This window comes from Erpetoichthys calabaricus, chromosome 5 (genome assembly GCF_900747795.2).
Source record: "Erpetoichthys calabaricus chromosome 5, fErpCal1.3, whole genome shotgun sequence".
NCBI classification, from domain to species: domain Eukaryota; kingdom Metazoa; phylum Chordata; class Cladistia; order Polypteriformes; family Polypteridae; genus Erpetoichthys; species Erpetoichthys calabaricus.
Window position 1 is genome coordinate 110580592 of NC_041398.2, and position 17867 is coordinate 110598458.

At 35.3% G+C, this 17867-nt stretch overlaps 2 protein-coding genes across 2 annotated transcripts in view; one reads left to right on the top strand and one right to left on the bottom strand.

The window, feature by feature from the left end:
* slc30a9 (solute carrier family 30 member 9) overlaps positions 1-17867 on the bottom strand; it is a 990624-nt gene that overhangs the window by 457329 nt on the left and 515428 nt on the right. The gene's annotated exons all lie outside the window — the stretch shown is intronic.
* The window catches only part of atp8a1 (ATPase phospholipid transporting 8A1), a 338290-nt gene that overhangs the window by 98688 nt on the left and 221735 nt on the right, over positions 1-17867 (top strand). The window contains 4 exon segments of the mRNA XM_051928331.1: positions 10058-10157; positions 11190-11288; positions 16234-16279; positions 17339-17379. Coding sequence (XP_051784291.1) covers positions 10058-10157; positions 11190-11288; positions 16234-16279; positions 17339-17379 — 286 coding nt within the window.

The following is a 17867-nucleotide window of genomic DNA, read 5'->3' on the forward strand; positions in this document are numbered from 1 at the left end:
ATAGAATTGTATAGATTGATGAAATTTCACACTGGCAGTTCCACTGGGTTGGCACATCCCAGCCTATGCTGTGGAAGAAATGAGTGACACATCTTATTCTTCCTAGGAGCTGCGCAACAGCTGGTAGTATAAGTACGTGCTGAGCCGCCAAGTTTATTGCGTGCGCATAGAATTTAACATGAGGAAAGCTGGCCACCTGAGCTGCAGCAAGTATATTTGCCATGTTATCATGAACTAACACTGACCCTTTTTCTTACGTTCCCCATTCTTAATTGACAGTGCAAAACAGCTTGGCCATTTTAGCCCCAGTATGACTTTCATGCATCACTAAGGTTTGTAGGACATAAGAGGATAAGCACCCTTCTTCATTATATGATGTGATGTTACTGTAACACAACACTGTGTGCCTCTCGAAGTCCATGAATCACACGTCAGGGCCACTCTTTATGCTTTCCCGAGTAACTGTCTTAATTCTGATTTGTATAATTCAAGAATTGCTGCATTTGAGAAAAAGTATTGCAATGGAATAACTTACCTCAGCTCAAGAGCATGTATCATCCTGCATTCTCAAGTACAGTGTATGGACAAAGGTCTTTACAAATAAAATATTTAATGGACTTCATTATCTGTTTTGCCTTATCACAGCTACTGGGGAATATATTTAATATTGTATCCAGAGCTTGCTGCTTACTTGGCATAGCTGTGGACTTAGTGCCATCAGAGCTTATATCTGGGTGTTGTCGAATGAGATGCTGCATGAATATTAGTGGTATTACTACAATAATTCACTTTACTGTGGCAACTTTCTATATGGCTGTAGTGATCTTATGTTCTCCATTTACTTTGTGCAATTCAAAGAGAGTGCAGGGTTAAAATTTAGATTGCATGGTGCTGCATTAAATCTGACAACAACCTTGAATAGTTTATGTTTTCATTTTGCACTGTTTTCAGAGCATGTGCTCCGTGAGCAAAATGTGTCCATTTGCAGCAACCACGTATGAACATTATTGCAGCAGCATGAGTGAATGTTTGTACTATGCATTCCAATTACAATAACTACGTCAATAAACTGTTATCAACTTATATTTAACTGTGTATAGTAATTAAAATTAATCGCTTAGTATGGTTTATATATGTGGTTACACATGGTTTCATTTTGTTGACTAGAATGTCAGCATTTTTTTTTTCCATACTTCAAAATTGCAGTTTGTAAATGAATCGATTTTTTTCCACATCCCTACTGCTTTTACATGTTCCCCCAGGATTCTGTAACCAAAAAGAGTGAGTAGTCCTTATCAAAGCGGTATACCTTCTTAACTAGATTCAGTTCCCTGGGTTTTTATTGCAGCCCTTTATTAGGTTGTCCTTGGTACGCCTTTCTGATTTCTTCATTGGTTTCCCAATTACCCAAAGGTTTCAACAACAAACAAGTTTTTCTGGCTGGCATGGAATTGCCTTGGACAGCTAGGTCATAGCACAGAACTGAAAAAGGAGAGTGGGTAGTACAAGATGTTTTGAAAAAGAAAAGCCCACATGAGTAACTGGAGACTTTTGCAGTCTGTTTAAACTCCTGCTGTGCCTTTAAATATGCTCCTTCTGTCCCTTTTTATCTACCAACAGTTTTGAATAAAGATCTCATAACATTTATTATTATGTAAAAGGACATATCCAAGCATGCATGTTAGGTTAACTGATAACTCGCAATTGTCATATTGTTAATTATTGTGCTGTTTAACTAGGGTGACCAGATTGTCTATAAAAGTATCCAGGAAAGTCCCTCTGGGTAAATGAGGGGATTATTGGGGAGTGGGGACTGGCGGCATTGCACTGTTACAATGCTGTATACAAAAACATCTACACAGCTAAAATACACAACAAATTTAAAGAATAAAAATGAAAAATACAGTGTTCAAAACCACTCATATAATCAGGCACTTTATTATGTTTGTACTTTAAATAACAGTGCAATTGCTGGGTGCATATTGCTATATTACAATGCTATCTATAACCACTGCTTGCACATACAGAAATCCCTTTTATTTATGTTGCTGAATAATATACTAACAGCTCTACACTTGCATAAATTGTGTCAGATTCAAGTCATGGCCTAACGTGAAACACTTACTCTTTTTGGTATTGTCCTTTTCGGTATTAATATGCTGAACAATATCTCTGTGTTCTCCACTGGGAATAGAAAGTCTACTTCCACATGTTTGGCATATCAGTTTGTTGTTCTCAGAACCAAATATATCTTTCTTTAGAAATTTAAATTCTCTTTGAAGTTATTAAACAGACAGAAACGCATAGTCCACTCGATGGATTAAGCAAATGGCCAAAGCAAGCCATCTTAGAACTAAGCACCTGGAAATCACACTTGCACAGTTTCCACTTCATAAATACGAAATATCTGATTGGTCTGATATTGCCTGTTTTGAAACAAATTATCAATAACTTCAATGTATTGAAAGATGTATGCTCCAAAGTGCTCTTTCCACAACGACTTGCCTAGTGCTTTTCCGATGACCAGAGAAATTACTCATTTTCAAAATAAGGGAAAAATCAGGATTTTTTTTAAAATAAATCAGGATAACAAAACTGGGCAAGAAATCTATGACTGCACTCTGAAAAATTGGACATCTAGTAACCCTATCTTTAGTGGACTGGTCCCCTATCCTGGATTACATTACATACTGCCTAACTAGGTTTAGTTTCAAAAATATATGTAACAAAGCAGTCATGTAATATAAGGTAAAACACAAGGTAGAATTTTAGTGTTACTTTTATCATTTTTTTTTATTTAAATGCTATAGCCTAAAGCAGTCTTCTTACTGGTGTGACTCCTGTGCTAGCCCACTGTCGGTACGGAATTGGCACATTCAATCCTTAGGTTTTCCTCCGGGTTCTTAGATTTTCCTTCTACATCCCCATAGATGTACAGTGTAGGTTAGGTTGATTGGGGATGCCAGATTGGCCCAGTGTGAGTGTGGATGTTTGCGTGAGTAAGATGCCTGACATGGACTGGAGCCTTGTACAACGCTAAAGCTGACATTGCCAAGACAACCTCCAGTTCTTTGTGACTCTTTGTGACTCTGTTGAATTAAGGTTTGAAGATGACATGGGCACAGGTATCATGTGTCTCTCCTGTGCCTGAGTATGCCCTGTGTTTGTTTGCTGTCTATCCTGTTTATTTTCAGTCTTATGGCTTGTAACTTCCCAGGACTCAGAAATGGAAGGGTGGCTTCAGAAGATGTTTTAAACTGCAACGATACTGTCCAATGTCACAGGCAATAATAGGGGATCCACTTAATGTCACTCCACATTTAATATTGTAGTATTTTTGGGTGGGGGTTGGATTCTGTTTTGTTTGTTTGTTTGTTTATTTGTTTGTTTGTTTGTTTCTTTCTTTCTCTCTGTTTATTTTGTAGTCATTTCTAGTATATGTTAAATTATTATTATTTGTTTGATTGAGTATCATGCCAATTAAATATTCTTGTTTTTGAAAATGAAAATAAATTAATAAAAAAAGTATTTCTTCACTTTACACAATGATGGATATAACTTTAGTTGTTAAAGGCTTTATATAAAACTGGAGAATTATTCAATTTAATTCATTACCATTAAGGAATATATTTTAAATGTAATTTGTTCAAGATGTTTTCATATAGGCGGCACGGTGGCGCAGTGGGTAGCGCTGCTGCCTCGCAGTTGGGAGACCTAGAGACCCGGGTTCGCTTCCCGGGTCCTCCCTGCGTGGAGTTTGCATGTTCTCCCCGTGTCTGCGTGGGTTTCCTCCAGGCGCTCCGGTTTCCTTCCAAAGACATGCAGGTTAGGTGGACTGGCAATTCTAAATTGGCCCTTGTGTGTGCTGGGTGTGTTTGTGTGTGTCCTGCGGTGGGTTGGCACCCTGCCCAGGATTGTTTCCTGCCTTGTGCCCTGTGTTGGCTGGGATTGGCTCCAGCAGACCCCCGTGACCCTTTGTTCGGATTCAGCGGGTTGGAAAATGGATGGATGGATGTTTTCATATATCAAACTTTTAGATTTCTGTTTGGTTTCTGACTATGTTGTCTGATCTTCGATAATAATTTCAAATAGTCCTTGTTGGGTCCATTTCGCCTTGCTTTGCACAGATATCTTTCTGATTTGGAAATCTTTCTGCTTTCTCAGATTTGATTGTCTGCTATTCCAGATCCATGTAAAATCAGAACATTGTCGCTATTTTTTGTTCAGTGGAATTTAATTACATTGGTAACTATTTCAATGCCGGTAGGATTGTTTGGTTTTGTAACTATACTGAATGGATTCAAAAGAGGCTTTTCCTACTGTTTGGCACCAGTAGAAATAATTGATATTGTGCTTCTTGTGTTAGGGATAGTACAAATATGCAGTGTGGTGTCTCCAGGGAGCAGAGTCTGTCATCATCAGCCATCCTAAAGGTTAATTTAATGAGCTTCCAATCCTAATGTTGTAGGAGAAGCTTTTTTTGGCAACATTTCAAGAAATTCGGACCATCTTTGTCTTTAAGAGCTCTGTTTTTATGATTTTCACAGAAACACTACTCTTAAAGTACTGAGATTTTATCTTAATGTCACCTTATAGTAAGAATATATTATTCAGAATTTTCTATATCTGAGATATTTATTGAAAATATTTCTACTATCTCAAGGACTATCGCTCATTCTGTACAATGGACATCTAAACAAGGAAATTACTTCATTAGCAGAGTGATGTCTGTGTTACACTCTCTGGCCAGGAGAATTGTTTTCTGAACTTTACCCCTTCTTTTGATCCATTTATACATTAATTCATCATCAGATTTGTGTAATCAGGTTCCAAATAATGGGGACATCTCATCTTTTGGAAATACAATTGAGTGATGTTATTAGTAAACTATTTGGAAGTAGGCGATTGAGGGGATGGGTATTTTTGATCAGCTGTGTTCCAGGTTATAGTGTCTGACAAGGATTTGGAATCTTGACACATTGTTATAAGAATGTCTGACCTTCAGCTTCTGAGTTGTTCTCTTTCGTGTTCTGATATGTTCCTCTTACCTCTCTTTCCAGAACAAATAGTACTAGGGTGTTGTACCGTGTTAGCCATTATGAATGTAGAGAAAAGCCAAGCAAAATGACACCTTTTATTGGCTAACTAGAAAGATTACAATATGCAAGCTTTCGAGGCAACTCAGGCCCCTTCTGATTACATCTTGCCTGAAGAAGGGGCCTGAGTTGCCTCGAAAGCTTGCATATTGTAATCTTTCTAGTTAGCCAATAAAAGGTGTCATTTTGCTTGGCTTTTCTCTACAGAACAAATAGGATAATCATGACTTAAGGAGATTGTGTAACTTTGTTTCCTTGCAAGGCATCTATTTCAATAATGAGGAGTGTATCATGTGGCCTCCCAACTAAATATATCAATAGATTACAGTATGTTCAGAATTCTGCTGCTCGTTTACTTATACACACTAAAAAATCTGCTCACATCAACTTTTTTTAAGTCAGTGAATATTACTTACATAGTCTTAGTTTGAAGGTACTGTACCTTTTGTCCCAGATACATTTCAGTAAGAATGTCTTGACCCTTTTTATGTTTAGTCTGTCTATATATGTGTTGACAACTGCCTGTGTTCACCACATCTCTACATTTTCCTCATGTTTTTAATATGTTTTTCTGAGAGCATTTAAATTTGAACTGCTATCGATGTTTATTGTTCAGCTTATTTGAGTATATGTCAACTTGTAAAGGCATTAGAGCTTGTCAGTACTGGCAGAGAGTGTTTAGACATCTTAACATATTGTATTTAGTTTTAATGGGTGCATATGCTCTAGACCAGTGGTTCCCAACCTGTTTTTGGCCATGCCTCACCTAGGCCTCTCTACAATCATGGTGTCCCCCACTGTAACATATACCTTATTCTTATTATTACCTATTCAAAAAGTGAACTCCTACTCATGTGGAGGAAGCCCATAATGTCATTACTTTGGTCTAAATAAGCTTCCAAAGAACATGGAAACAAAAGAGGGAAAGGATAGTTGAAGTACTGACAAAGAAATCACTAAGAAATTGTTAAAAAAATATATATATATAATATGAAGTTATATGAAAATAGAGCAAATACAGTTTTGAAAACATATAATAAGAGATGTGATATTCATAAATATAAAGTAACTTTAATGACAGCTTTTTCTGTAATATTTTGATCATTTTATATTTTTGTTATATTGCAAAAGTTTATAATCATTGTTACAATTCATATTATTTTAATGGTAAAAATGATTTCTAAGTAGAAAAACCCAGGCCGGTTGTAAAATCATAAAGGGTTCTTCACCATCCCTTCTATGTTTATATAAATATATAAATGTTTCTGTAAAAAATAAAAATAAAAATTATTTGTTTATTTTTTTTATCATTTTTAACAGTGAATTTCTTTTTTTTCATTTTATAAATTGTTTAACATACCTAAATTCTCGAATTGTCCCCTAAAAAATCAAATTTCTCCCCAGTGGGGTGTGCACCACACGTTGGGAATCACTGCTCTAGACTATCATGGAATTTGTTACTCTGCAGATTTATTACATTTATAATTATATGCATTACAATTTGAATTGTGTGACTATTTGTTCTTACAGTTTTTATAGTTTTAAAAAATTTGAATAGTCACAACACTGTCTTACAGAAATCTTAATTTTCTGTTTCTGGCCTGTGGGCAGGATAATATGTACTTATTAACTTTCCGGTATCTGACAAGATAAAACAAAGAAAAGCAATAATATTGTATTTCTTCACTGTGGATTGTATTGGAAACATGCCAGCATATAAAAGAAAATATTCAGAAACAGGGTGAAACCTTCAGCTTCAGGAATCTTAATAATCATTAGGAAGATCACCTAATAAAATGCACAAGACCAAACTCATTCATCTGATTTTGGCTCACAGCCATCCACTTCAGAATCTTGTTTCTTTTAAACTTCTAAAGACCAGCAACTAATTGTACAGGAAATCCAGATATTGATTGGTCTAGTGAAGGAGAGTAATGAAATACTGTTTCTTAGGAAGCCAAGTGTTCTTTATTCTTTCAGCTTTCAAAGGAAATGTCAAGAATTTATGCTATATTCAGCTTTAATTAGTAAAGCAAGACTAACAAGAGTTTTAACAGTCGCTGATGGTTCATAAAAGGCATTCCAGTGATATTTGTTATGTTGTGATAGAATTATCTGTATTTTGGCATATCCATATCTTAATTATGCTTTATGAATGCATAACTTTAATATGAAAGAAAATAATGTTAAGGTACCTGTAAATAACAATTTCCTCTTACTGCTTAAAATCCCTTAACCTTTGATCCAAGGCGGAAAAAGAAAACAATGCTTATTTAAAAAAATTGCTCATCAGGGAGCATTATGCACATTTCTTTTTATGTTGTTTTTGATTTAATGTGCTTAGGTGTACAATTTAAATCATGCCACTCTTGAGGAAATGGTTTGTTTCCATAAACAGCAAAATATCGTAATAAAACCTTTTTAGTTATGCTCATGGACAATTTTGCCTGTAATTTAAATTGTCTGACTAAATATAAAATAAATATAGTAAAATATGAACATATAGGACAGAAAAATTCTTGAAATGCAGTTGTAAAAACTTAAGAAGCATTTTACAGAAAATGATGTATAAGAATGATGCATAAAGAAATGCAATAGTATCTACTGGTAGCTCCAGTCATTCTTTGCCTACCAATCACTCCATCTTTTATATTATTTAAATTGCGGGTTACTCTATATATTTGGTCAGGAATGAGTTAGTCAGAATGGTGGTATGCTGAATGTTATGGCATACTGTCCAGGGATGGTTTCTTTCTTCCTACTGATGCTGTATGGGTGAACTCTGGCTGTCTATGGCTCTTTTTTGATTGTAAGCAGCTTAATAAAATGGTTGGAAAATGGCTATTTCATGTCTTCAGCAACCCAATTGAGGCTGCCATTTTATTTAAATCCTTCTTTAACACACCTAATAACTAAAGTTCAGATACTGTAGCTGAACACTGTTTTATCTTTTTCCTTTCTTTCTTTACAGCCAAAGAATCAGTATGCTCATTGAAAATATCTATGCTCATGGATGAAATTATAATATTTGCTAAATTTGTTAGTATTTAAATTTACCTTAAAATGTATAGTCTTGCTCAGAATTTCATGTAAGTTTCAGGTAAACGTTAAATATTGTACCTCAACTAAAATTTTGTCTGGATATTAAAATGAGGCTAACACAGTTGTGTCTTGTGTTAATTAGTTGTTCAAAAAATTGAATGCAGACGCACATCTTCCAAAAAGATTAATAGTATTTGCTGATTTTATAATGTTACTGAGGCTCTACATAGAGCTAACATCCTCACTTGCATACACTATAGGCTATGTACTTGCTTAGGGGTTTGAGACTAAAATTGATTAAATAATTTTCATAATAATGCATTTCAGAATACATCTGTTTATTGACCCACTGAGTGTTGACCTGAACCAAAGTCTTACCTAACACCTCTGGGCCAAAAGCAGGAAAATAATTAATAATCGCCAGTGCAAGGCAGCTAAAGTTACAGCTATAAAGAATACATTTTAAAGCAGTGCTATCAGCTGCCTCCTTTAAGTGATGAATACTGTTTATATTTGTCAAACCATTCCTTCTTGTTGACTGCATGTCAGTTTATGTGTATGGTAATAAGAAAATCTTTTTATCCAATTTAACATGGAAAGGCTGTAATCTGGTATTTTACTACTTGTGGTGTTGGAAAATTATCATTTAGAATCCCTGGATACAATGAAGATGTCAGACCCATCCGGTTAGAGGTCTCTCTCTCCTGATGCTTTCTAACCTTTGACCATTGTCCATTTCAGAATCTGATGTTTTCATTTCAGTGTTGTAGGCAGCTCCCAGCAGTACTAAAATCAAAGCAGGTGCATTCAAGTGCTTTGGTTTAAAAAAAACAAACAAACAAAAAAACTTCTCAGTTCTGCTTTTTTTATTTTAACTGCCATCTTTTGCTGGCCTAGCAATGGTTCCGACATGTACTATTATCCACAGCCATAAGTACTGTTTGGATAATACTGTATCTCCATATGGTTTAGAAATAGTCTTAAAGGAATACTCCGCCCAAAAATAATGTATTTTTTTATATGTTACTTAGCTTACAAAATGCATGCATTTTTTTACTAAACTATTATGCAGTTTTTATATTAAACAAAAAAGGTTATTTCCCACAGTTCTGTGCTTTTGAGTTGAAGATAGGGCTCTCGAGTGAAAAGGCAGGTCTTCAATTCAAAAGCATACAATTTTGGGAATGCACCTTTCTTGTTTATTATGAACTCTGCCTTTCCTAGAAATGACTGTTAATAATGTTTTAACATATTTTTGCACAGGTGTTTTTCACATTGTTTGCTGTTGTACAGTATGGGTCTCCATTAGAGTGTATTATAACAAATACTTTTTCCTCTTGTTCTGAAAGAAAACACACGATTAAAATTTTTGGAAGTACCATATAAAAATATTTTTGGTGGAATATTCTTGGATTTTTTTTCCAATCGTTTGTAACATAGCATTCTCAATTTTGGCTGTACTAAGTAGAAGGCAGTAAACATCCCTAGAGGGGGCACAGTTTTATCACAGGGACCACTAACCATCACACAGTGTCAATTTGGAGTCTCCAGTTAAACTAACCTGTAAATATTTGGGGATGTGGTTGGAAAAGACTAAAGCCAATGTGGACAATATGAACACTGCACATAGACAATGACCAGGTATGGGATTCAAGCCCAGGATGATGGGTATGTGATACAGTAGAGCTATGCACTGTGCTACTTTCTAACAATACTAAAAATTGACTTTTTCCAAGATCCCAAAGAAAAAATAATGCAGTATTATGATGTCTTAAGAAATGTCAGATTTCATCATCTAACCTTATTTTAATGCCTCATTAATTCAAATTTAGAAGGTACATTAAATTAATAGGAGAAGGAAGAGAGCTTTAATTGATTATCTGTACTTTTAACATTATGTATTTTTTTTCAACTTTCAGCACTGCAAAATACAATGTTCTTACATTCCTGCCAAGATTCCTTTATTCTCAGTTCAGGCGGGCAGCAAATGCATTTTTCCTTTTCATTGCACTTCTTCAGGTAAGTTCTGCTGATGTATGAAGCAAAGTATTGCAAATCATGATCGTGTAACCTTACGAAATGCCAGCATATTCTGCTTTATGTACTGTACCTCTTGGTATTTCATCAACTGGTCACAGATCTGCTAGGCTGGGTAGACAATTTCAGTTGCATATGGGGCTCATTGATTTTTTTTTTTATTACAATCTCTTTATTGCTGAATGAGACGACAGAAATCATTAAGAGTACTCTATGTAGTTTAATAATTTTAAAGGTGTGTAGCTTTTTTATGTGTCCAAGGCAAAAAAGCTTTCAACAGTGCTTTATATTATTATTATTGTATATTTGTATTCCATTAATGTAGTTTATTTGACTCAATGTACATACAGTGTATGTTTTTGTACATTTACTTAAGTCAACTTTCAAGACCAGAATACTATTGTTTTTATGTTTATTTTTACTGGTAGTACACAAGCAGGGTAAGTGACTTGTTCAGGGTCACACAGTGACTCCAAGGTGGCAATGCCCTTGCTTTTACATCATGCTGATTGCCTAATGTTATGTATGTACTGTATAGATAGATAGATAGATAGATAGGTACTTTATTAATCCCAAGGGGAAATTCACTCGTGTATATAATACATAAATGATATTTGAAAGGTTTGACCTTATTAACCAGGCTTATAAGTCACCATTAACAATTACTGTACTTTGATTCAGATTAAAATGTCATAATGAATTCAGAGCATAGTATGCAAAATAAAATCTTCATTTGAAATACAAAATTAAGAAAGTAATATATGGGAGAAATGCAAGCTCAAAAACAAAAGACTAAAGAAAGCACTGTTATCTCAGTGAATCTGAATGCTTCTTAACGGTCTGAGTGGGCAGCTTGATTCCATTCCCTTATCAGCTGAAATGAAATGTCCTGTTAAGGTCTGTCCTTTAATTTACCATTTGTGTGTTTTTTCGTGTGCATCGAGTACATCTCAAGTAGTGCAACAAAATTGTTTATTTAATTCAAATCCTTCATTTCTTTTTTTCCTTTTGTAGCAAATTCCTGATGTTTCACCAACAGGTCGTTATACCACCTTGGTTCCCCTGTTATTCATTCTTATTGTAGCAGCAGTAAAGGAGATCATAGAGGATCTTGTAAGCATTTTATATTTTTATTTTTAAATGCTTTTATTAACTTTATTGTTTTAATTATAGTTTAATAGTGCTGGACCATAGTAAGAGCCAGGCCAGGTCAAAATGAAAACTCAAAAGAAGTACTCAGGAAAGCAAAACTCAAGGGGCAAACCAGAATCAGGTGTCAAGAGGAAAAAGGAGCTCAAAACTAAAGCAAAGCCTAGCACTTGGCATCCTTGAAAGAAAGATAACTACACTAAAGTGTTTTGCAGTCTATCCAACTGAGGGCTAGCACACACTGGAACCTCCGCTCTATTTACACTGTAACTTTTGCTTGCATCAATGGATGCGACATTCACCCTCATGTGATGTGTCTTAAATGTTGTGTAAGCAAAGAAATAAGCTAAACTTATTCAACGTAAATAAAAATGATTAGAAACCCCAAAAATATCAATTCTGCATAATAAACAAAATCTCTAAAACAACACAAAACCGACATAAAAAAACATCTTTATTACTATACCCTTATACAGGGCCAATTTAGAGTTGACAGTTAACCTATTCTGCGAATCTTTGGAATTTGGATGGAAAATTGAAGTACTTGGAGTAAAACCCTGTGCTGACACATGAACCATGAACTGTCTGGCCTACAATTCAAATGCACTGGAGAAGTGAGACAGCAGCTGTAAACAGTGTGCTTCTGAAGTCTTTAACGTTCTGTCTGCAATTCTGTATTAATTAATAAAATTCTTACTCTCTGTTATGCTATTTATATATAACTTAATAGTGTGAAATACTGACTAGAGGACCAGATAGTAAATAGGCTGTTTCACTTCATTTAACTGTGTTGTTTGGTATAACTAACCTCCTCCTTTGTATTTCTTTGCACACTGACTCTGGACATATTCATACCCTGTCCTTACCCTAATCATTGCAGTTGAGTTTGATAGTTTTGCATAAAAAAGAGTGACATTTTCATCTATGAAACAATCAGATATGACAGTTAATGCACACATAAATGCAAAATTGATTTGACCTCATGCTAATCTGTCTTGGGCAGAAACATAAATACCATGCCAGATGGAAATGAATACTTGAAAGAGCATAAGCTTGTCCGGACACAAATTAAAAAAAGGCAAATGACATGAATAAAAGTAAGATTATGCTGAAAAGTATAGAGAGTATCAGTGTGATGGGGTTAGAGACTGAAATGAGACTGAGAGTTTTTAGGGTTGAGGGTGGGTCTAACTGGCTCCCCCTCTCATACAGTTACCGTCACAGAGTTCCATGTTAAATATCCACAACGCTAACTAAACCTGCATTGAGAGTGGCATAGCAGATATTGAAATAGCAAGAAATCCAGTATAATAAGATCTTGGACATCTAACAGAGATACATAAGCACATTGATTTTCCTCTGATGATGTAGTTTAAAGTGTTTCATAAATTGACCTTAGTGGCAGACATCAGAAGAAGAAAAAAATATGTCATTGTTTATTAGTATGCTTAGCTGCTTAGGTTAAGGTGCTTGTGTTATCTGACAGCATAAGCACTTTATCTGGAATTGTTTGGTTCTATGACTGAGACATTGGTGTATCATGTTAAATGTACTTCTCGTCCAAAATTGCATACAGTAATCCCTCCTCCATCGCGGGGGTTGCGTTCCAGAGCCACCCGCGAAATAAGAAAATCCGCGAAGTAGAAACCATATGTTTATATGGTTATTTTTATATTGTCATGCTTGGGTCACAGATTTGCGCAGAAACACAGGAGGTTGTAGAGAGACAGGAACGTTATTCAAACACTGCAAACAAACATTTGTCTCTTTTTCAAAAGTTTAAACTGTGCTCCATGATAAAGACAGAGATGACAGTTCTGTCTCACAATTAAAAGAATGCAAACATATCTTCCTCTTCAAAGGAGTGCGTGTCAGGAGCACAGAATGTCACATAGATAGAGAAAACAATCTCTAGCAAACAAATCAATAGGGCTGTTTGGCTTTTAAGTATGCAAAGCACCGCGGCACAAAGCTGTTGAAGGCGGCAGCTCACACCCCCTCCGTCAGGAGCAGGGAGAGAGAGAGAGAGATAGAGAGAGACAGAGTTTGTTTTTCAGTCAAAAATCAATACGTGCCCTTCGAGCTTTTAAGTATGCGAAGCACCGTGCAGCATGTCGTTTCAGGAAGCAGCTGCACAAAAGATAGCAACGTGAAGATAATCTTTCAGCATTTTTAGACGAGCGTCCGTATTGTCTAGGTGTGCGAACAGCCCCCCTGCTCAATCCCCATACGTCAGGATCAGAGAAAGTCAGTGCAAGAGAGAGAGAAGAGTAAGCAATCTAGCTTCTCAGCCATCTGCCAATAGCATCCCTTGTATGAAATCAACTGGGCAAACCAACTGAGGAAGCATGTACCAGAAATTAAAAGACCCATTGTCCGCAGAAATCCGCGAACCAGCAAAAAATCTGCGATATATATTTAAATATGCTTACATATAAAATCCGCGATGGAGTGAAGCCGCGAAAGGCGAAGCGCGATATAGCGAGGGATCACTGTATATAGTTTTAAAAGTGCAGCAGTTGATGGCATAGTTGGATTGCTTGGTTTCACAATTTTGGTTATGTAAGTTGTATTTATTAATGTTTTTATTGATTAAAGTGTCATTTCAAGTATTTATCTCTTGATTACACAACATGCGATCATCCCATTGGCCCTTAAATATGAATGTTTAGTAATAAAAAAATACTTTTGGAATGACATTCCTTTGCCTACAGAAAAATGCATTCACCATTGACATTAGTAAATGTAAGACATATGAGATTTCTTAAGACTGAAATTTTAGTCTTAAGTAATTTTTAGTCAGTCTTTAGAGGTAAATCATATTTTGTTATGGTGTGTTAAAAAAATCAGCAACATCAGAAATAAAATTAGAAGCATTTACATAATTGGAATTTGGTTCTTATTTTATAATATCATTGAATACAAATTAATCTGCGTGTGTAAAAAGACTCAGACCACACCGAAAAAGATTTTGGGGCAGCCACCTGTATGCTTGAAATTGGCCGTCAAAAGTGAAGAGTTGATTTTTACAAGGCTTTACAGACATCAGTTGAAAACAAAACTGGTAGGCAGACCAAACATGGCGGTTTTAAAGCCAGGCAGGGAAAATAATATCATCTGGGCAGGAAGCAGAAGTGATGGTGTCTGGGCCAGAACCAGAAGTGATGTCATCTGGGCAAGAACCTGAAGTGATGATATTGGGCCCAGAAGTGACATCATCGAGCCTAGGCGGAATTTCCTGTGTTCGGTCAGGAGAGGAAAAAGGGAAAGGATCAGTGCACTCTGCCATCCCCTGGTCTGGCGTGGAATTGTCATTTTTTCAACCATTTATCTGCTGCCATGCGCACGTGTGTGACACCTGTTAAAATTACTAATAATTTCACATTTTATTGAAATCCATATAGAGCATACTTATTAATTATGTGACTAATACAATTTCAATATTCATACTGAAATTTTTCTGAATGCACATCAGCACTACATACTGTATATATTCTCCCATTTAGAGCAGCCTTGATCAGATATGCACACTGTGATGCTCACCCTTGCTGCCAGACAAGTGTCTGCCAACCTGGTATCACACTGAGCATCAAATGTGAGTCATTTGACAGTGAATGAGCTGCTGACTTTTCAAGCCAGTGCAGAGCAGCTTTGCTGTTATGTATAGTACCATTGTCCTGCTAAAACGGTGCTTTTTTCCCCTAGTAGCAGGCATTTAGCAGATCCTGTCAGAAGGCCCTGCCTCATACTTTGTTCTGTCACTTCTGACTCCTCGTTTTCTGCTAAAAGCAAACGTCTTGCCACATTTTGATCTTGACTGAATTTCACAAATATTTGAATTATATGTCATTCAACAGTTTGTCATTTAGTTGGGATGTCACATGTTTAAAAATTTGGCACAAGGGCCAACTTTGTTTAGAGACTAGGACATTGTGTATATATACTCACAGGCGAACTACAGAATTTTTTAATGGTTAGCACTGCAGCCTTCCAGCTTCAGAGTTGTTATCCTAGCCAGTTCCCTTTCTGCTTGGACTTTGTAGTATTTCTCTCAGTAATCTGGTTTTCTTCCCACATCCCAAAGACATGCACATTAGGTTAAACGTTGATTAGAATTGAACTTTGTATGATAGAAAGCATGAGTGTGTGCATAGTGCAACTAATCAGTACCAGGTCCAGGGTTGGTTTTTGCCTTGCACACAAAGCTTATTGGATTAGGCAGATCTGAGAATGTTATGCTGTTAGATTATAATAATGACAATAATAAACATCTAAAATAATTATATAATAATGGAATCATTGCTATCTTATTTTAACACTATATTAATGTTATTATAATATATGCAGCTATAGTTATTATATGAGGGACATTCAAAAATTTTCCACAATTTTATGTTTTCATTGGAAACGGTGAAGGCGGGAGAAGTTGTAATTGGCATTAAAAAGTTGGTATGACGCTGGGAAAACTGCATCGCAAACGAAGGTGACTATGTAGAAAAGTGATGTAATTTGTTTTTGAAATTCTTAATAAATAGAGTTATAAAAAGTGCAGAAACTTTTTGAACATCCCTCATGTTATGCATTTCTGTTTAGTATAAGGAACTCTGTAAATACAGTCTGCATGCATCCTTTCATCTTAACTGCAGAACATTTTAACTAATGAAAGATGTCAAAATTGAAATCTTTGTGCATAATTTCATAATAGTAATACAGTTTATTTATAATAGTGCCTTTCCCTTGCTCAAGTAGCTTAATAATTTAATAGGGAAGCTTTACTTGTGACTAGCCCATTTCTTACTGATATTATGATATACGTTAAAGCACTTAGCTACTTCCTTCCTAATATAAATGAAATATAATATACAAACATTTGTACAAACAATTTTTAAAACTTTTTCTTTTTGTACAGAAACGCCATAAAGCTGATAATGTTGTAAACAAGAAGGAAACCCAAGGTAAGCTGTAGAAAAGAAAACAAAAAAAACAACCTAATTAAATGATGATTTTATCCCACCTCTTAATTAATCATGTTAAGTGAACTTCTTTGAACATGGATTTGTTAGCTAATTGTATGCAGTTTCTAAATTGGGCTAATTAGAGTTTACTATATGCAATTTGAATTTGGAAGGAAGGCTATACAGCAGCTGAAATAAGTAGAAATACTACCTTTTTTACTTTACGTGGTGTTTTTTTCATCTCATAGCCAAATCACTAAAGGGTTTAAATCTATTCAATTAGTGACTGCTTTATTACTGAAATCAAAAGCTCCTTCCCAAGTTCAAAATGATTAGACTGATTGATGATCTTTGAATGTTTATTGAATGTTATCTAAGGTCTTTAAAATGAAAAATATTCTTGGCTAATCTGATGAAAAATTGTATCCAATTACATTGCTATACCTAAGAGTACTTGCAGAAGGGCACAGAGGACATCTAGATAGTTTCTGGCAATCATTCAACAAGCCAACTCCTGCCATTTAGGCACCTTTTTAGAAACTGGGTAGAAGCAAAGGGTAAAATAAACTAGCTAATTTAATTCTAAAAATGACAATTGGAATTAATTTGGGTAAAACAAAAAAGTATTTTGACAGTTTATTTAAACTTTCAAGCTGTTTTAATAATAATAAAGTGCTCTTCACATTGTTCATTGGGCTTAGAGCACCATATTAACCACATAACACAGAATCCTGTCATTACACAACCAGTATCAAGTTCCAGGTTTGCAGCTCATTGCAGAGCCTGGGAGGCAAACAAGTTATTTGTCATTCTTCAATGAAGAAAGGAATTTCACTGTCATCTAGAGCATGTCCATAAAACTGTTAATAGACAAATTGAAAATGAACCCAAGTAAACCTATGTCTGACAGGCTGTAAAATCTTAAAGACAGACAAAGCTTAAATAAAGACAAGATAGAGTGAAAAAATTGAGGTATATAGCATACAGCGATACTGTAGAGTGAAGAAATGTGTGAAGTATGACATACAATGAAATCCCTCTCTGTTTTTCCGTTTTAAGTGCTCAGGAATGGTGCTTGGGAGATTGTCCACTGGGAAAAGGTATGTCATGTTCTTCTATTCACACAATATGACCTTGATGGAAATAATTATACATGCTGCCTTATAAAACATACCTTGAAAGTTGCTTTAGGTATGTTGATTGCCAAGTCTGTATACACAGTATTATTTATGCTTTTACATACTGTAGAAATGGACTGGGAACAGATGCTTAAAATTTTTAATTAGTTTTAGACTGAAATGAGCAGGCTTTCCATTTGCACAAAACATACTGCTAGTCTGTAATAAAAATAAAATGTGTAAGCACAAGGACTGCAATTAACACCCTCCCATCTTGCAAGTGATTATGTTTTATATAAAACTTACAGAGGCTGCACACATCTGTGACAAGGTGACTAATGATTTAATTAGGCAGGAGTTGTGTCCTTACTTTTTCAGTTGGATCGCAGTGTCTGGATAATAAAGCATTCTTGAATAAAACATGCTTTTTAAACCAAACATTATCCAAATTTTTTATGCTGTGTGTAAGA